This window comes from Acanthopagrus latus, chromosome 4 (assembly GCF_904848185.1).
Source record: "Acanthopagrus latus isolate v.2019 chromosome 4, fAcaLat1.1, whole genome shotgun sequence".
Lineage (NCBI taxonomy): Eukaryota > Metazoa > Chordata > Actinopteri > Spariformes > Sparidae > Acanthopagrus > Acanthopagrus latus.
Genome location: NC_051042.1, coordinates 4,498,411 through 4,519,658, shown reverse-complemented (window position 1 = coordinate 4,519,658; position 21,248 = coordinate 4,498,411). Strand labels below are relative to the sequence as shown.

The following is a 21,248-nucleotide window of genomic DNA, read 5'->3' as shown; positions in this document are numbered from 1 at the left end:
TTCCGTTCCAGGTGACTCCCATTTCCACTCTGACAGCAGTTCAGTCGCAGGGAGGCGAAGCTACAGGCTAGTCCGTCTGGAGCGCAGCTAGCTGACGCAGCAGCATCTAGCAACAGTTAGCGGTGGGGTTTAGTTAGCTGTTAGGAGGAATTGGGTGTGAGTGTCTGTAAGGCTTCGGTGATTATTGTTTACAATGAAGAAATTAAAAAGGCCCGCATCCTGACGTCCGCATTGTGGTCAATGACGGTCTGTCGCGGCGTTGGTGACTGACATGGACGCTAGTGACAATAAGGTACAGTTGATTTTAACATTATCTGCTTTTGTTGGGGTTCTGCTAAAGCCTTAGCCCATCGAAGAAGGGGGGCGAATCGTCAGTGTTTTCCTCTGAGGCCCAAAATCGTACTTGGGTTAACGTTATTCAGGAAGCCGGTGTTCAGTTAACGTTATTAGAAACGGCAAAGATTGTTAGTGGTGACTTAACTGAGCTGTTCGGGCCGTTAGCCCTCCAGACAGCACGGTGGGTTCTGGTGTTTTGTCATGTGAAGCAGCGGTGCAGATTTGGCTAGCAAGCTAATGTTAAACCAGCTAACGGCAACCGCACTTCATAACAAAAGATAACGGATAAAGCACGTAATGTCTTTCATTGCGGTGCATATGTTTTCGCTCATTTTACGACATTGCTTATACTAATTTCCATGACAATAATTCTTGATGTTAAAGCCGGTAAAACCAGTCTACGTTAAGTTTTAGCTTGGCCAGCTAGCTAAAGCTAAATGTCTCAGCTGTCAGCTGACGGCGCTTGTCAGATGCAGACACAGCTAGCTAGTATTTTTGAACACGTATTGTTTGATCACAATCTGTAGACGTAAATAGGTTTCAGTCAGGTAGGGGAGGAGGAGGAATGTGTGCATGAGTGCTGTTGTCAGGACAGGCGGACAGGTTTCGTGGATCGTCAACAGAGGAATGTCTGGTTCTTCAGCATGTATGACATTCCTCTGACGATGTTAGCAATGCAGAAAGTTGGGTTTGGCGTCTCAGTGCGTTTTGCCAGTGCCGCAGATCAACCTGTCACTCTGCCCATCGCACAGTGGTGTTTTGTGGCTGGGATAGGTGGACCTGAATCAGACAATGTGTCGTCAAGTGTTGTGATTCTTCTCAGTCTTGCCCCCTTTTGTCTTACAAGCTTGACTACATACGCTTTATCTTCTGCCCAGCCCACCCCGACCTTTCCTTTCAGGTCAGATACCATCTGATCGCGTTTGGGCAACTGGTGGTGTGAGAGTAACACTAAATGCTGACACAAACAGAGGCTTGTGAGATCAGTCACCCCCAGTCTAATCACTCCGAGATCTGTCATCCCCAGCGAATGCACATCTGGGTCTGACCTCATTGCCTTTTTCACAATCACAGCTATTCTCGCCCACCCTGTCACTAACACACATACACAGAGACACACATGGTTGAATGAGGAGATGGAGCCTCTGACCAGCTCTGTTTGGCCTTCACAGCCTTTTTTTTAATTTATTTTTTTCAACACATATAATTATCCACTGTGGTTCAAAATTCACCAAGACTGCACATGAAGCCTCCACGTTACACTTGCTGTATAATTAGCTTATCTTGTAGTGCTGTCCCTACTTTATCCTCTCAAACTTAATCCTATAACAATACCGTATAAGCTATACTGTACAGGTTCAGACCAAGTAGTGTAGTTGTAGTTCTGTTGGTCTGGACATTGAGGCTGCTATTACACCCCAAAGGTTTGTGAAAATCTTTCTTTTCAAATGTAATGTTTTTCAATGAATCGCTTCATGCTTAACAGGCTCTATTCACACTAAATCTTGTTTGGATTGGATGGGACAGATTACCTAAAAAAAAGTGAGAGAACCACCCATAGACAGTAGCAGTGGGAGACAATAGCTGTCTGTTTGACATCCACTGGCTGCACTGATGCTCTATTCATGCATCCGACCACTGTTGCAGAGAAGTGAGGGGGCGTCTTTGTACTCTGAACCCTGTCACCTCTCCTCTTCCTTTGCAAAATAGCAGATTATTTTAAATGGGATCTCTTGGGCAAAGCGGCCACTTTGGGTCAGTCCAATGCCACTGTGATGACAAAGTAGGGCCACGCAGAGGTGTGAAAGATGCTTTCCAGACAGCAAGAGGAAAAAGACAATGGACGGGACAGGAGGGGTGGTTATGTTGTTTTGCCAGTAAGGAAGAAATCACGTTGGGTTTTGCTACAGATTGTTTATTTTAATTGCGTAAGTTTGTAAAGTTTTATGACATAATAGCGATAACATGTTGAGGGTAATCGCTGTCAATTTGTCAGCGCATTTGAGTTGATCATTTTCAAGAGGATTTCAAGCATGTAAATGAAAGTTAAATGTATTAATTGTGATGACAACGAACATGTTATGCAGAGCAGCAACAAAAATGGATTAGTTGTCAACTGTTAAATTAATTGCCAACTATTTTGATGAGTGATTAATCTGTATGCGTAATTATTTAAGAAAATCCTCTTATTCCATTGTTTTTTGTCTGGTTTTGTTACTCCTCTATGATAGTAAATCTAAAATACTTGGACTTCGTGAAACACTGATCAGCATTTCCTTCCTGACATTTTACAGCTCAAAATTGATTAAGAAAGTAGTTGACAAATTTAGACAGTCTAAATAATTGTTGTTTGCAGCCGAAATATTATATTAATGTCCTTTAACTTTAACATGAGATTTCCTGCATTTAAATGTGTGCAGTTCAGTGTGTGAAAGCATTGTCTCATTGGTTTGAATATGTACTATACATCTAACAATGGAATGTTTGCATATATGATTATTACTCTTCTTTATCAAGGGGAACAATAGACCAGTCAGTTCAGTGGTATCATCAATAAGCATATCCTGCCCATTGGAAACTTTGTCTACAAAAATGTTGTCTGAAGTGGCTGATTGAGCAATCAGTGGCGTACTGTAGTGTATCCTACAGACTGACTGACTGGGTTATAAAACTGGAGACCCATATAACTGAACTTTATTCCTCAGTCAACAGCTTTAAACGTTTGTCTATTATAACCCATTTTAATTTATTGTCTATATTGAATGTGGTTTCATCCATAGCTTGGAAAATGATAGACATTTTGTAATTAAGTACCTCTTAAAAAACACTGTAGACTGACGATGGCTGTAAGCCAGAGAGACCTACCTCACTGTAGATAATAACAAGAAGTGGGTCATTGTTTATGTTCTCTGCTCTGTTTATCCAGCTGTAGATTTCTTTAGTTTCATGGAAATTGACTGAGAGTAGCTGGAGCACTTTTATCCTGCTTGCTTTGTCATGAATGCGATATCTCAGAAACGTCTCTCAGGAAATCCTTCAAATTGGGCAGAAACATCCACTTCGACTCAAGTAAGAACTGTTTAGATTTTGGTGGTCAAAGGTCAGTGTGACTTCGCAAAACCTGTTTACCTTTACTACGCCAATTATGAAAAAGATTCACACAAATGTAGAATAGTAATATGAAGTGATGAGACGTAATGCTGCAATCTGGAAGAAGATGTATCCAAGTCGGTATTCCCTAACTTCTAATCTAAATGCATGCTAGTGCATCTGCTCGTGAAAACATGGATGCAGGACACCTGCCGTACAACATGGCAGGTCTCTGAACTTAGCTAGCAAATACAGCATCTGATTTGATAAAGAGACAGGAGGAGTAACCTTATATCGCTTGGTCACAAAGACTTTTGTCAAGCACACTATGGCATTTCATAGCAAAAATGCTATTTGATAATCTCTGGGAATATTTAAAGATTATTTGAAGGCAGACTCCCCTGCAGGCCGAAGACAGAGAGAAAGGGGGTGAGGCCGTCCAACTTTGTTTTAAGTTGCATATTGATAATTGTATGCAATTTGTAAATTGAATCTTAAACCCAGAAACCCTGTCACACAAGGTATAATAAACATGTCTTATCATGTTATTTCCAGGCCGCTGTTTTTTGTTTCTCTCATTGAACTTAATTGATTAAGCTCTGTTTAAAATTGTCTCAATCGACAATAACAGATGGGAACAAGTACATCAAAGAGTATCTTACAATAATAGATTACAGATAGTTGTTTTTCCAAATATATCTGAATAAAACACAAAAACTGGTATGAAAATTCAAATACAAGTAATTTTTCATTAAAAAAAAAAAACACAAAAAAAAACCACAAAAAGACATATGACAGAAACTGATATTGTGACATTTTAACCGTTTGATTTTGTTACCAGTTGTTGGAAGGCAACAGATGGGAGCTCTGCCATTAAAATGAAGTTATGCATTAGTGGTGTTTAGTTAATCATTTAGGTAACTTGCTGGTGAATCAATCTAATCTGCTCTTTTATCCTCTAGCCGTCTCCGATTTTACATCAAACATAGATCATGTCAGTGGTTTTTCTCAAGGAAAAATGTTCAGCATATTTCATATGTTACAAATGATTCATCGATAATTGTTTGTAAAGGCAGCTGTCTATCAGTTAAATAGATTATTAACAATTTGCATCATGGGATCATCATAGTACCATGTGATAAGCTCCTCCTACTTCCTCTGTAACAATCTCTAAATGAAGACATCTTGTTCCTCACGGGTAATAATTCATGGAATAATGCATGCCAGTGTAGTGCTAACCTTCATTTCATCAACATCTACACTCAATTCTCCTTATTAAATTCCTTTAGTCTTGACTACATATACAAATATGGGTGTAAACTGCAACCTCACTGGCAATGGAGGCATAAAACCGAGAGGCTATAATTATAGTTCTAGACATGCTGTGTACTTTGCTTGGATCCTCTGGCAGTTGAGTGTTATGTCATCTCTAACATCTTGAAAATAAAATGGTTTTATGTCCTTGTGTTATGGCCTGATATCTTTTATTGATGGTTGTAGTCATACAAGATAGTAAACCGATTGGAACACTGAGGAAATGCAGCACTCAGCTGTGATGATCGCTAGAATGAAAGGCTGTTGTTCTTCTGGTAGACTACTATGGTAGGTATGTTCAGTTCTGTGTCTGAGTAGTTCTCAAGTTATTAAGTTAAAATACCTGGCCAAAGCTCTTTGCATACAGAAGTTTTTTACAGTTTTTTTGAGAGTTGATGATGGGAAGTTGTTTAATTATTCTATTAAAAAAAAAATGGATCAGAGACATTTGCCTTAGTTTAATTGCTCAATCCAGTTGATAGATTACCTAATAGTTTGTTTTTGGCTATAGTTGACAACTAATCAATGAATTATTGCAGCGCTGTCCTACAGAGACGTTTACAAAATATACAAACCTATCAGAAGCAAAAAAAAAAAAAAAAAGATGAATGAACCTAGATGGTTCATTCATAATTGATACGGTATCTGTGTAAAATGGAACTATCTAATTTTATAGGTGTGGGATGTCAAGATTACTAATGAGATAATAATCTGTTGTATCATGTAGTTACACAAAAGCTAATCAGTTGACTTGATAAGACAAATGCAGTGTCTGACGAGTGCAACTTTATTTCAGCAATTTGAGAAATGTGTCTCTGCTCTAGGGCTACATCTCATGGTTGTTGTCATTGTTGATCAATCTCTTGATTACTTTCTCAACAAATTAATTAGTTTTTTTTAGTCCATGAAAGGTCAGAAAATGATGAACAGCTCAAGATGGCATGCTTAAAAGTCTTGTTGTGTTCACAACCCAAATATATTCAGTTTACTGTCATAGAGGAGGAAAGAAAAGTGAAAATATTCACATTTAAGAGGATGCAATCAGAGAATATACAGCTTTTATTCTTCCTTAAAAAAAAAACACTCAGAGCAACTGATCGAATGGCATAATAGTTGGTGATTAATTTGGCAGTGTACAACTAATCAATTAGTCATTACAGCCCTACTCTACTCTTAGGTGTAGACCTTTTTCTCACTCATGTAGTCATTAATTGGTGGTTGTTTCTCACGGTGTGACAGTAATGTCTGCTCTTTTGTCTTTGTGCAGGATGTGAAGCTTTCAGCCGAAGTGGAACCGTTCATCCCACAGAAGAAAGGTCTCGAAGGATCTCTCGTCAGCATGAGCCTTTCTGGAGAGGCAGGCGGAGGAGGAGGGGGCGGAGGTATAGGAGGAAGCAACGGAGGGGTCGAAACCACTCCCATACCCAGCTACCTCATCACCTGCTACCCTTTCGTCCAAGAGAACCAACCCAACAGGTACTGTTACTCTGTCACAGCGGGGAGAGATTTTGGCTATGACTTGGAACTCTCACGGCAGACAACTGTGGTTCATAATAATCATAGTCATTGCCAATGCTTGTAACTTTGGCAGAAATATTGCAATTTCCTGTGGCATTATGTAAAGTCTGGTGTCTTTGTTTTGCACAACTTAGAACAATCTGCTCTCTTCTGGACCCTTTTCATATTCAGAATAACTCATTTACTGCCCCGTTTACTACCACACGAAGACAAGAGCACTGTGTCCGATGTTGTGCTTGACAAGGAGATCACAATCAGATCCTTTAAACACCATACTGAGTTCGAGCCATTAGATGCTCCAAAGTTTAAAACTGCTTAATTATGAATGGAAACCTCCCCAGAGTTGCAGAGTTTACATGGAAGCACAATCTATGTTTCCAGTGGCTCTGTCTTTGTCCACAGTGATCTGCTGTATCCTGCACACATCCGTTCTTTTGTTTCCTTCCCCCGTATTTGAATGCAAGGAAATGCTCGCTATAGTAGACTGGCTGTGAAAATGTCATCTGGATCCTTATCAACTGTACCTCATACCATGCACACACACCCCCTAACAAACCATCGTGCACATCACTGTGGCTTTAGAGATGTTAACCTGGGAATCACCCCTCGCCTATGAAAGGGGCTTAACATTATTTGTGGAACGCATTTGTTTTCACCAACATGGCTGTATGTTTAGGGAAATCAAAGTCTAAAAAAAAATGTTCCACAATGGTGTAATTGTTTGATTGGGTGATTAAAAAGATAATCAATTGGCAACTTTTGATGATTGATTAATCAGATGTCAAGCAAAAATAAGAAACATTTGGTTCCAACATCTTAACGGTGATGATTTGGTGCTTTTCTTTAACACTGACAGTACATTTTCCCACAATTTTTGATGTTTTAAATACTGAATGATTAATTGCCAAAACAGCCCTCTTTATCCATAATGAAAATAATAAGATAATAATAAAGTGCAGGCCAATTAATTCAGGATGACACAGTCATGGATCTATAACTGAGTATCTGTTTTTGTTAATATTGAGTGGCTGCCAATACAGAGTCTAATTGTATATCTGTTGTCAATGTGTACTTGATAATCTATATTTATTCAAATATAATATAATGAAAGTAGGGCTGCAACATACTATTATTGTCATTATCGATTCATCTGCCAATTATTAATGGCTAAAGGTGTGGAAGGCAATTCTGGAGAAAGATAGTTGACTGTAGACTATCAGTAATAATTCATGTGACCTCTCTGCTGCTTTACAGGCAACATCCAATGTATAATGGAGGGGAGCTGCGCTGGCAGCAGCCTAACCCCAGCCCTGGTGGTTCGTACCTGGCCTACCCCATCCTGTCTTCCCCCCAGCCTCCTGTCTCCAATGACTATGCTTACTACCAGATCATGCCTGCTCCGTGCCCACCTGTGATGGGCTTCTACCAGCCCTTCCCTGGCACATATGCAGGTCCTGTGCAAGCTGGAGTGGTTAACCCCGTCTCAGCAGATGTCAGTGAAAGACCGCTGCCTCTGGGGCCTGCTTATGGGATGGCCAGTCAGAGGGGGAGAGGCATGATCCGACCTAATGTTCTCCCAAAGGTACAGAGGGTCAACAGCCTCATTGTGATGCTGTCATATTAACGTCATATATTATTTGGATAACTAAAGCTTCCCTCCTCATCCTCAATTTAAAGTACGCATGCCGCTGCCTCTTCCTTTCTCCTACAGCAGCAGTTGGGTATCTGCCAACCCCCCAGAGGTCGCCGGCCTCCAACCAGGAGTGTAGCTGTGCAGAAGGAGGTTTGCACTTTGGGGCCTGATGGAAGGACCAAGACAGTCATGCTGGTGGATGCAGCCCAGCAGACTGGTAAGAATACTACTGTGTTTTTTAAGAGCTGGAGCCCGTTGTCTGTAGCAGTGAGAAAACTATGAGTCTGAATTTCCAGCCAACGTCACCGACCTTCGTCAGTCTTGTGGCTGAAAGGAAGCTGAAGCCCAAAACATTCCTGACTTTGTTACAGTCAGCTCTGTTGCCTGTGAACATGAATCTTTCCTGTCAGTGGGGAAGCGGGAAACAATGCTAGTAAGAGTGTTGTCCGGTCATACAGGTTGATGTCCATGATGTCAGTCTTTAACCTCTGAAAGAAACTGGAATGCAGATTTTCCAGTTGTGGAGGTTAATATGTGTCAGCTCACAATGTCATTAATGATGTCTACATTCTTAAAATAGTTAATGAGACTGTGTGAATAGTTACTCAGTTGTTGTTGAAGCCACATGAAAAACATCATAGATGAAAGTAAAGCTGGTCCAAGTCTCCATTGATTAACTTACAGAAGTTATAGTGATTTTCAATTAACACTTATGTATGATGATGGTAAGGTTCATGCATCTTTATGATACAGTTCACATCAGGTCTAAGTTTCTCCTTCTTGTCCCTCAGATTTTCCTGGCGAGGTGTCAAGTCGGGGTGCTGCTGAGCGGGCGAGTCCCCTGCTGTGGAAAAACCGAACAAAGAGAAGACGAGCATCACATCCAGGCGAAATCTACAACGAGCAGGGTGCCAGTGAAGCAGATATAGACAGTGACAGCGGCTACTGTAGCCCCAAACACAACCAGGGGGCAGGGGCAGCGCAGCGAACAGCAGAGAATACAGCAGCACCAACAGTAAGTCGGCTACTTAACTTAAGCCCTGGGTCCAAACTGTAGTCATGAACATGTAAAGCATAAAATAAAGACAACTGTACAGGTAGCAGGTCAGAGAAGTTACAAGTTGAAGTTGCTCAAGTCATTTAGAAGTGATAAAATAACTTGACTGGGGGCCACCGTTTAGCTCAGTTAGTCGAGCGGGTGTCCCATGTACAGAGGGTTTGTCCTCGCTGCAGGGGACCTGGGCTCAAGTCCCAGCCTGAGGCCCTTTGCTGCATGTCACTCCCCCTCTCTCTCAAACTGCTTCCTGTCATGTCTTCAGCTGTTCTATCAATAAAAGCCAAAAGGCCAAAACATTTTTGAAAAAAATGATAATAATAACTGACAGACAGGCTATTAAGTTATTAAACATTAAAATCAGAAACTGTTTGGTATTCACTTTTGATAGGTGGAGCTGGTTGTAACTTTGTTTCGTTGAACAGTTATAAGTTTTCTTCTACTAAAGCTACCATGTCAGGTCTACAAGCTGAAGAAAATAAATCAAGAAATAAATAAATAAATCAAAGAATGCTTTTTAAAATTTTGAATCATTAACTTTTTAGTTGCAAGTATTAAGCAATCTTCGCAAATTGTCTGTTGCCAGATGAACAATATTGGTCATTTATTTAAATAAAACCTTTTTTTTTTTTTTTAATACAGAATATACAGAAGTATACTTCTGTCTTTTTTGGCCACAAATCATTAAGTGTTCAGCGCTAGTTTTTGATTAATAGCTGTGATTTTTAAATGTGCTAATGAATATTAAGAACATGGCATTTTTTTGTAGTAACAGTGGTAGAGTTCACACTGTAGATGTACCAGGAAGAACAACTAAGAAATATCACGACATGCAAGACTCCACTTGTGTAACAGCAGAGCAGATAACAGTGGGGGAGGTGTAATGTAGACCTTATATAAGCTACCTCACAGTGTTACTAGCATGTTTAACAAACACTAGACATCTCAGTTTTTTCTCTCCTTTTTCTGTTCTCTACAGGGAGTGGAGGCTGGTGTAATGACAGGTAAGTTTGATTCATGTCTTTTAACAAAGTGTCTTTCTTTCCCTTCACATCTGCCCACCGTTATTTCACAGCTAAATTCCTGATCCATCCTCTATATATTATATATTACAAATGTGTGATGATTTTGTTTAACCTGAGAATCAATTTTGATGTTTTTGTCCTCTAGCAGGTACCTGGGTGAATGTAGCCTCTCAGGCTGCCCCGAAGGCCTGGGGGGACAGGAACGGCCAGTTTCACAGAGCAGACCAGCGGAAGAATCCTGAACAGAGAAACTTCTCACAGGTATAGTACATCCCACTGATGTATGTCAGACCAACAAGCTTATATGGAATGAGAATAGATGAAATGTGACTCATTTTGGCAAAATTGTCCTGTTCTTTAAGTTGCACCAATATGTAACATAATTCATATCTGAAGTGTCCATCACACACAACAAACAACGAAATATCCACCAGTCAATCTGATACTGTATATCACCTAAAATATTGCTGCAGAGCCAGCTGTGCTGTCTACAGGCTCTAGCCTCCTTTCTTGCTATGGTTCCTTGACCTGACGTACATATACAAAAGGTGGTAATAAAGTCATTAAATGCTACTGGTACCTTGTCTGACTCCTGTGTTGTTTATGCATCTCTGATTTTCAGGATTTCCACAGTGGCTATCCAGGACGTGTGCCGCCCAACCAGCCAGAGCAAAGACTGCAGCCAGCGGGGGTCACTGGCACTGAGCTCACCCCAGAGCCTCTCTACTTTGAGGTGAGAGAGGATCTCTTGTGAATTTCATTGTAATGCATTCTCAATGCAGCACTGTTACCTTTACACTCACTAGTGATTTAGGGTTAAATTACTCTGCTGAAATGTTTTCTACATGTTTGTCAGGATGAAGATGAGTTCCCAGATCTGGCTACAGGAGGGGCTGTTCAGCACAACACCAAACCAGAATCTGCTGCAGCCCAGACACACACACAGCCGAAACTGCCCAAAAACCTGGTAAGAAGATTCCCTAGGAATGACTGTCCGTCTGTAAAAGCTGTCTGTGTCATGTTCTGACTATTTGCAGGACTTAGAAATAACTAAGGTTCTGTGTCTCAGGGAGGAAGTAAGTATGTACACAGTTCACCATGTTATCCAAAAATGATGCAGATAAATTTATAACAATATGATTTACTGCAGTTCAGTGCAGTGTAAGATTTGAATCAGCTGAGTATTGATATCTTTTACTTTTAGATACCATTTGAAATTCTGAATCAGAAATATCTGAGTAAATCCGATTTTTTTTTGTTACTCTAACAGCAGTAATCACAAGCAGTGATCTGCTGGCTAACTTTTTACCTAATCCCCATTATGGGTGCATTAAAAATACCAAATTAAACAAATTACAAAGCTGATGGCTTCAGTAACAGATTTGCATTAAACCATGAAAAGCTTGAGAAGTAGCAGTAGCTGTTGTACTTTTCTTGTGCTGACTGCTTGTCTCTGTAATTTTACTGTCAGTGTGGCCCTCTTGGATTAGTGTGCAGAGAGATGTGCAGAGAGAGCATCTGGGAAAGACAACTATACATTTTTTTTATTTTTTTTTTGTGGCTATGGATCCATCCTTGTATCGGCTGATCTTTACACTGCGACTAAATACTTTGTTTTGTCTCTACATGCATCACAGCTGGATAACCTTCCAGAAAACTCTCCTATCAACATTGTGCAGACACCCATCCCCATCACCACCTCTGTTCCCAAGAGGGCCAAGAGCCAGAGGAAGAAGGCTCTGGCTGCTGCCTTGGCCACTGCACAGGAGTACTCTGAGATCAGCATGGAACAGAAGAAATTACAGGTATACATCTGCACTGTGTCTTCTGGTCAGGTAGGCTGGATTGCCACTGAATAGTTTAAATGTTATGACTTACTGTTTCTGTGCCATGTTTCATGGACTCTGGTCCCCACCCCATGCTACTATCCTGATCTTCAATTATTTGACTGGTTCATGTTTGTGACCTTGTTCTGCCTTTTTTTCTTTGCCCAACAGGAGGCATTCACAAAAGCAGCTGGGAAGAAGAGTAAAACCTCTGTGGAGCTGGACCTGGGAGACATGTTGGCAGCTTTGGAGAAACATCAGCAAGCTATGAAGGCCAGACAGCTCACCAATACCAAGCCACTGTCTTTTACAGGTACCTGTTAACTCTATGAGACATAAACAAGCAGTATAATAACTAAAACAAATAACTTATTCAGTGGAGGTGATAGTCTCCTTCTTGCCAGTAGTCTTCTTCTCATATGAAGTTTTGTTGTTTGAAATTTTGTAGGGCTGCATCCAACAATTACTTTTGTTGTTTGATTAATCTGTCAACTTCTTTCTTGACAAATCGGTTAATTGTTTGGTTTATAAAATATCATATCATAGAGAATATCATGGAGAAGTAAATAAACCAGAAGATATGCACATTTTTCTTTAAAAAAATATTCTGATTAATCAGTCATCAAATTATTGGCTTCTAATTTAAATGTTTATATCATAAACCGCTTAAACTAGCGGTCTGCAAACTCTCTTAATGAGGGGTCTTACTCAGTGTCACGGTGTGTTAGACCATGGATTAAACGTACACTGGAATATCTCTTTAATACGATCTGCTTGTGTGGCTGACGTGTGACTAACTGTGACTGACAGCAGCCTGAATCTTGCATACATGTACACATACTCACACCGTGCTTGTAAACTAACTTTGTTGTCCTTCTCTGCAGTTGGAACAACTACTCCATTCCACGGTTCAGGCTCCACCAACGTGCCGTCCATGTTGAAGGGTCATCAGCAGCCGTACTCTTCCCCACATAATTCTCTGGATTCCACTGCACCGCGTATCAAGAGAGGGAAGGAGAGAGAAATCCCTAAAGTGAAACGGCCAACAGCTCTTAAGAAGGTTCATGCTTTAAGCCAAAAAAAATGATTTAGGAAATATGGGAGGAATAATTTTTGTATTTCACCTATGTTTGAACCTGCAGCTGTTTTAAGCACCCTTGTTTTTGACATTCTTTTTGCTGTGTTTTGCTAGATTATCTTGAAGGAACGTGAGGGGAAGAAAGGGAAGACGAGTGTAGAACAAGAGTCTTCAGGCCAGGAGGAGCATGGAGAAGAAAGTCTACATTTTACAGATGATCTTCCACGAGAGCCTGCCTCCCAAGAAGGTGACGGTAATAAATTATTGAAAAGAGATCACATTTCAGTTGTACCCATAATTATTTTGTCCATGATGTATTTTTCTTATTGTTTTTTCTGTTCTGTTCCACAGACAACGGTCTGAGCGTGCCCAGTGATGCTTCCCTCTCTCCGGCCAGTCAGAACTCTCCGTATAGCATCACCCCAGTATCCCAGGGCTCTCCTGCCAGCTCAGGCATTGGGAGTCCAATGGCTTCGAATGCCATCACCAAGATCCACAGCCGACGTTTCAGGGAGTAAGTATACACTCGTTGAATGGGGCAGATGTTTGTAGGAATCGGCACTGGAATGTCTCAAAAATTCACAACGTGGTATCACAAAAATGAGTTGGAAAAATCGAATACCTCTCCCACTCAAACATCACAGAGCCTTGGCTGTGAGAAGCTCAGAAAGTTAATGGGTGTTTTTAAGGGCGGGACTGTACAATAAAGAATTGTAGAGTATGGCACAGATGCCTAGCACATTGTCCCTTCTCAGCAAAAATGTATGCCAGTGGTCACAAACACAGCTTTGTCCCTCTGTGTCCTCCGCTGTAGGCCTATTGTCCCAGCCCGCCCTTTTCCAACAGATTTTGCATTTCAAAGCATCCAAAAGGCCTCTGTAGTGATGCTCCTCCTCTCAGCTTTGACCTCCAGGACACTTGTTCTTCAGGCCACACTACATTGACCGTCTAACAGATATTTCATCCAAACAGAACGCTGGGAGTCATGAACCAACAAAGTATTATAACATAAACATAAGGAACAAGCAGTTGCAGCGAAGTCAACAAATATGTATAGATGGATAACTTTATTAATCCCTGAGGAGAAATGAGTTTATCATAGCAGCGGATACATTCAAGAAAAAGTAAAATACAAGATACAAGGGCAAATATAGAAACAATAAAGTACTACATACAATAACATGCTTAACTTAATTGTTTTGTTGGGCCAACATTCCAAAACCTAAAGGTATTCAGAATATTTAGCAAGTTGCGTAAGAGAATACTTTCCCAGTGAAGCGATTATCAAAATTGTGCATTCTTTTTTTGGTTTTTGTCAACCGGCTTATTAAATAATAAACTAATTGTTTAAGGTCTGAATCCTGTAAATAACATTTCACTGCATTATTGTTGGCAGTCAACAATAATACCAGCCATCATTGCTGGCTGGCTAGGTATGCAAAAGATGGTTTGGCTCACCTCATGTATACTGTGGCTGTAAGCCTGTCACTGTCTATTTGTCTCACTCAGTGTTCTCATCCCTTCTGCTGTCTGCACATTATAGTTTTTTGCAAAATACCCATCATGGGAAACGATAATAAAAACCACCAAGCAGGGGTACGTAAGCACTAAAAATGTTAAGTCACTCTAACCTGGTCACTAACAGTACACATTAAAACGAGCTGTAACAGTTGTTACCTTTTCTTTTACAGCATTTTGCCATTTTAATGACGGGGGTTTGCTCACAGCATGCCTGCCTTGTTTTTGCCCCACCTGAGACAATTTTGAAGAGGAGATGAGATGCAAACAATCCAGAGCATTTTTTTTTGTGTATACCTGACTGATGTTAATGGGTGCAGCCGGATTTTGTGGTGATAGGTCTGACTATAGGAGACTACCCTAAAGATGAAAACACTTTCCTAACCTGCACTATGTTTCCTCTTCCCTTCCCTTTTACCAGGTACTGTAACCAAGTGCTGAGTAAAGAGATCGACGAGAGCGTGACGCTGCTCCTGCAGGAACTGGTTCGGTTCCAGGAGCGGGTCTACCAGAAGGATCCCACCAAGGCCAAATCCAAGCGCCGCCTGGTCATGGGTCTCAGAGAGGTCACCAAGCACATGAAGCTGCACAAGATCAAGTGTGTCATCATCTCTCCCAACTGTGAGAAGATCCAGGCCAAAGGTGAAAAATGTTAAAGCCTATATAGTCTGTATTTAATCAGATCATCTGAAGTCTGACCATCCTAGTAGAAAACATATGTAAAATTGTTCTTATAAATAGATGTAATATTTTTACTCTTGTGTTTGAGTCATTAGCTGGTATTTTTTGTTCTGTTACTTAATCTATTTACATTTTTGGTACATTTGAGTCACTAATAATTTACTGTGTTGCAGGTGGTTTGGATGAAGCCTTATACAATGTGATTGCCATGGCTCGGGAGCAGGAGATCCCATTTGTGTTTGCTCTGGGCAGAAAGGCTCTTGGACGCTGCGTCAACAAGCTAGTGCCTGTTAGTGTGGTCGGCATTTTCAACTATTCTGGAGCAGAGGTAAAGCACTACCATCCACTCAAAACCTCTTTGTTTGTTTAATTGTAATAAACTTCTGTTAATATTTTAGTATCTGTCACACTGCTATACTTATCTTAAAGTCAGGTGAATGATTGAATAAAAGAAATGTGGACAATAGGTCAGCAGGGGCCTGTAGGAAACACCTTGGACACACAGGATAATCATGGTGAAATCTCTCTTCCTCTTCCAGGGTCTCTTCAACCGACTGGTGTCTCTGACAGAAGAGGCGAGGAAGGCCTACAAGGACATGGTGTCAGCTCTGGAGCAGGAGCAGGCAGAGGAGGCTCTGAAAAACGACAAGAAAGTCCCGCACCACATGGGCCATTCCCGCAACCACTCTGCTGCTTCTGCTATCTCCTTCTGCTCCATCTTCTCTGAGCCCATCTCAGAGGTCAATGAGAAGGAGTACGGTAAGATCCCACATAATTTGACTCAATCCAGTGATTCCCAACCTTGAAGTTGGATCTGAACCAAAGTGTCGGTAGATAAACCTGAAGAGTTGTGAAATGATTGGCCCAATCCCAATGACCACACTACCAGATCTAACATGTAACAGACTTTAAGGTACATTTCCGGTACATCCACAAGGGTTTAGGGCCGTCCACCTGTCAAATTTACAAGTGTGTGAGGGCTCCCTTGCAGAAATTTTGAGCCCTTTGGGGCCAATTCCCATAAGTCTGCACTTTTGTAGACTTTGCCTGAGAAAATTACAGAGACTTCATACCTGTGATGCTAAAGAAAGGGTTTTCAGAGGAAGGCTGAAAATGTTTTATAAAACCTGATAATCGAGATGATGGTGCTCCTAAATATCGTAACGTTTAATAACTCTTTATGCAACATTGTTTTCTATTGAAGAGATTTTCTAAACATTTCACCTTTTCTCCTTGTACTCATTTTCTACAAAAAAAGTTATGAGTTATTTAAGTCTTTGAAACTTTATGGAACTTGTTTCTCACAAACCGCTCACTGAATAGGTTTCTATTTGTGTGTCTAAGTGCACTGCTGTTTTTTATATTTATCATACATTTTTTAATAAAATTCCTAAGCCCACAAGGCAAATTTGAACATCATATAGTGCTGTCCATTTTGGACCCTTGCAGCCTCTCTAACCTATCAGGTGACATCAGTTATAGTGTGTGAGGGTTAGATTGGGATAAGGCCCTTCAGGCATATTAGATATTTAATGTGGCAAGGGTCCACTAGACACTTATGAGAGGTCACAAGTCGCAAAGATTTCATCTTAATCTTTACAAGATTACTTTTATGGTTTTGTCACAAAAAATCTTGAACTAACTTTAAAGTATGACTGTGAGATAGATGTAGCAAGGTGAAAAAAGATTAGAAATGCAGTGGAGTGGAGGTGTTAAGTAGCAGAAAATGAAAATATTTAACTAAACTGTAAGTTTAAGAGAAATTCAGCACTTACGTGTCCTCAGGTACTTTACATCACTGTGATGCTGCTGAGATGTGAACAATAAAATGAAGCATAATGAGTTGATTGATTTCTTCAGAGACCAACTGGAGAAGTATGGTGGAGACTTCAGATGCCCTGGAGCCTGTGGAGCCTGAGCCGAGTCGTCCTACACCTCCCACAGCCGCCCAGAAAGACATTGAGGCTCCAGCAGCCACCACCCCCGCCACTGCCCCTCCTGCCGCCACTGCTCCCCCACCCAGGACAGGGCTCCTCACACAGGGTACCGGCGAGAGAGACGAGGTCCGAGTCGATGACCGGCTGGAGCTGGCATCTCAGCAGAGCACAGAGACGGGCTCATTGGATGGGAGCTGCAGGGGCCCACTAAACTCCTCCATCACCTCCACGACCTCCACCTTGGTCCCTGGGATGTTGGAGGAGGCAGAGGAGGAGGACGAGGAGGAGGAGGACTACACACCTGAACCTATTTCTGTGGAGGTGCCCACTCTGAGCAGCCGCATCGAATCCTGGGTGTCAAAGACCCTGGAAAACCTGCAGCTGGGAAAGAGCCAGGAGAGTACAGAGGAGGAGGAGGAGGAAGATGACGAAGAGGAAGATGACGAAGAGGAGAGAGGGCAGAGCGAGGACGAGGAGGACCTCTCTTCAGCGGACATCACAGAGACGGTGATTGAGGGCAAAGAGCAAGTGGAGGTGAAGAAGGTCGCCGGTTGATAGCACCTCTGTTCTTACATACACCCATTCCCTCTGTCGCACTCACGCATCCATCTTCACAGCAGCCAGCAGTGTTTCTCCTCTGTCTCTAACCCCTGACACCAGACATAATCTCAGGTATCCAACCAACTGACCAATGCATACACACATACACCTTTAAAACATTACGGAAAAACCGACCAACATACAAACACATAGCATTGCCGACCAAACGACGACTAACACAGTTTGAGGGATTAGTTATTGAAACCAACGCTCACCTGGTAATTTAAACTGACGCCCTCACTACTTCTTCTGCCCATAACCTGCTACACTTGAATTCAGAGGGAAGTCTTAGACTTTCCTCCTCCGAAACTGAACTCCTTGAGAGTCGGGACGTTTTTGGGAGCAAGTGATGAGCGCTGACATGTTGAACTGCTGTCTGTAGCTCACAGACGAGGAAGGTTTCGGCTCCCATCTTAATTAACTTTACACAGAGCTCAGAAGGTTTACAGCTCTGCAAGTATTTGTGTGCGTGTGAGTGCGTGTGTGTGTGTTTTGCAGGCACATAGTTTGCATTTACTTTGCCGTGTTCATTAGCTTTATCTCTGTAAATAATGTGTGTATGTGTTTTCTTTTCACCTGTCTGATCTGAGAGTAAAGGAGGGACATTGCTTTTTTAATTACTGCTTGGTTAGCTTTCCTAATATTACAGTGTCAGGGGTTCTGTCTTTGTACCAAAACCACTCCCGCCTGTCGGTCTTCAGAGAGTGTTTCGTAATGTTGAAATAATAAGTGACCCATTCTGTGTTCAGATGATTCAAACAACTTAACTTCTAAGAAGCAAAACAAGCTTTGTGTATATATAACCTTGTCTATGTGGTTCTACTGCAGTATGTAATGATTTGTCATACTGATCTTGCCCAGTGTGAAACTGTTTGGGGTAGTTTTTCCTCCAACTGGAATTGTCTTGAGTTCCTCGATGCTGTTTGTGCTTCATAAATAAGTGCTCCTGTTTTGTTCTGGTGGTGTTTGTTGTCTAATGGGGTGCTCTCAAGCTGTCTCTTACTTGCTAATGAGCTAACACCATTTTTAAAAGCCTGTTTATCAAGTGTGTCAACATTTTTAAAGGATAAGTTCACCCAAAAATGAAATTTCAGTCATTGTCCATTCACCTCCATGCTGATGGAAAGTCAGGTGACGTTTCGTAGTCCAAAACAAACCGACATTGAAGCATTTGCCCAAGCAACTGAAGAAGCTGGGGACTTGTTTTAAAATGTAAAACGGAACTGAAAATGATTCCATCCAGCTAATGTAGTGTAACCCAAGTCTCCAAAAACCCCTGAGACACCAAACTGATTTGAAAAGAAGTTATTTACACCTTTTTAAAGCTAAGTTGAGCTAAAATTGATTGTGCACTTTGTCTGAAGTGGATGCACAAGCAAAACCACAAATCAAGGGTGTAAAAGTATTTTCAAATCAGTTTGCGATCTTGGAGATTTGGGTTTCAACCGATGAGCAGTCTAGAGCCATTACTGGTTTCTTTTTGTTGTTTTAGAACAAGTCTCCAGCTACTTCAGTCGTTAAGAGCAATGCTTCAACTCTGTTTTGCTGTGAAGCTTCTGAAATGTATTGTGGACTACACAACCTCAACTGACTTTTCATTTGCATGAAGGTGAGTTGGTAATGGCTGAATTTAAATTTAGGGGGAACTCTTAAGTTCAAGTCCTTTCACCCAGAAAAAAAGATTTTTTTTTCTTTTTTTTCTTTTTTTATTTAGAAAAAAGAAAAACGGTTTGACAGAGAACTTTTGTTTTTTTTTCAAATCATCGACTGTTTAATTGAAAACTTAAACCACATCAACGAATAGGAAATGCAAGTGTTTACTGGTATTAAAGGTCCCATATTATGATCATTTTCAGGTTCATACTTAAGTTGTCTACTAGAAAATGTTTACATGCTTTAATGTTCAAAAAACACTTGATTTTTCTCTCTGTTCACCCACTGTCTGAATGCTCTGTTTTAGCGCCTATCTCTTTAGGACCCACCCCCCCAGAAGGCCCACTCTAATCTGATTGGTCAGCTCTTGCAAGCCTGAGCAGGCACCACCCAACTTGTTTCTGCCTCAGGATGCAGCTTTGAAGGCACAGTTTCTGAATTTCTCTGTGCAATCTTTTATAATTTACAGTATTTTTATATCACCTAGACCTGCTTTATAATCAGAAGACATGGAAATCTTACTTTCTGCAGTATGGGACCTTTAATCAAATTTACCAATAGCCAAGTTTACAAAAAGAATCTGATGTTCGAACACAACTGAATTGACTCCTTGTAGAGCTCTTCTAGAGCGTGGAGACAAATTTAGTCAGCATCGTCTCTGACTGGGTCAGAGTCACCACTGGAAGTCAAACAAGTCGTCACAAAGTCGTGCACATGCTCATGATGAACCCTTGTAAATACAAGTGTACAAAAGAGATTTTGATTTTGCATTGTATTAAAAAAAATACAATCATCCTGTTCTTAAAGCCATTTGATAGTTTTAACATTTAAACAGTTGGAATCCAATTTGATAACGGTATATGAGAGCGAAGCATGCCGAGAACACAGCCAGTTGATGGTGATGTTGGCAGCGTGTGTACAGTAAATGCAGTATGTCGGGCTGTATGCAATGTGAAGCCGTGTGATGGGAGACGACAGTGTACTGGATATCATGCTCACGAAAGTGTTCTATCTGGTTTGATAGAAGGTACGCTGTGTGCAGGCTTTTTGTTGCTCTGACTTCCATCAAAAAGTGTTTGAAGTATGTTCATTGACAGCGAGTGTTTTTTGCACTATGTAAATACGTACTGGTAAAGGTCTTGTAACTAATGTGAACAAAAAAAAATCAAAACAAAACAAACAAAAAAAACGGTTCAATGAAGTACTTTTTCAGCGTGTTCTTCGTCTTTATATGGATATTTAAGACCGTCTCCTTCCAACTGTACATCACTAGCAACAATGTTAGAGGCTGTTTCTCATAATCCTGTTATCTTAACCTATATGGACTGATGATTAACATCATTAAAATGTTTATGTAAATCATTTGACTGACGTCTCTTCTTTCATCCACTGCTTCATCAGAGTGCACGCTGCAGACTGCAGTGGAGCGAGGACTGCGCAGTTCCCTGAAATATTATCCAAATCACAAGAAGCTGCAGTTTTTTGTTAAAGGTAAAATGTGTGACAGCAAAGTACTGTGGTGCTGCAGAGACGTCATCACATTAAAATCCTGTCCTCCACATGTAAGAAAACATGTTTGGTCACATCATCACAGTTTTTATAGATTTTATAGTGAAAATGAAAATTGTGATGCAAAAAATTATCATTCTCACTAATCGTGAATCAAAATCTGTTGCAATAACTTTTCTTCAACCATATCATGCAGCCCAAAGTAGAGTCCAAGCAGATCAACTGAGAATAAATCTGGAACTATTTCCATTTCAGAATTTCTCTCTTTCCAAGTCCTGAAATGTGAGGAACTGATGCTTTTCTTTGTTGCATATATGATGATAAATTGGGTTTTGGACAGTTTGTTCGATCAAACAAGCTATATGAACAATATGATTGTAGGTTAAGAAGTAAATGTAATGAAGGAAAATAATATGCATCTACGAACTAAGAAAAAAGACTTCAGAATAATGGATAGTTAAAAATTGAATGGCAGT

General features: G+C 40.8%; 1 protein-coding gene across 4 annotated transcripts; it reads left to right on the top strand.

The window, feature by feature from the left end:
- The first annotated feature begins 1 nt into the window (after position 1).
- On the top strand, positions 2-20,625 carry secisbp2l (SECIS binding protein 2-like). Of its 4 annotated transcripts, none has more exons than XM_037094555.1 (18): positions 2-292; positions 6,008-6,216; positions 7,513-7,840; positions 7,970-8,108; positions 8,683-8,906; positions 9,925-9,949; positions 10,119-10,231; positions 10,593-10,703; positions 10,827-10,937; positions 11,608-11,775; positions 11,968-12,109; positions 12,681-12,856; positions 12,989-13,127; positions 13,226-13,388; positions 14,814-15,034; positions 15,247-15,401; positions 15,613-15,832; positions 16,934-20,625. In XM_037094555.1, the coding sequence occupies exons 1-18, from the start codon at positions 272-274 to the stop codon at positions 17,563-17,565; spliced, it is 3,297 nt and encodes a 1,098-aa protein (XP_036950450.1). In that variant the 5' UTR covers positions 2-271; the 3' UTR covers positions 17,566-20,625. The 4 variants fall into 4 exon arrangements, with proteins under 4 accessions (XP_036950450.1, XP_036950449.1, XP_036950452.1 ...); XM_037094554.1 differs by having other exon boundaries at positions 10,116-10,231; XM_037094557.1 differs by having other exon boundaries at positions 3-292; positions 12,989-13,121.
- The last annotated feature ends 623 nt before the right edge of the window (positions 20,626-21,248 follow it).

Coding starts and splice junctions, on each gene's coding strand:
- secisbp2l (XM_037094554.1), top strand. CDS start 272: ATGGACGCTAGTGACAATAAG. Junction 10,232..10,592: donor AACAGAGAAACTTCTCACAG/GTATAGTACATC, acceptor TCTGATTTTCAG/GATTTCCACAGTGGCTATCC. Junction 15,035..15,246: donor TGAGAAGATCCAGGCCAAAG/GTGAAAAATGTT, acceptor ACTGTGTTGCAG/GTGGTTTGGATGAAGCCTTA.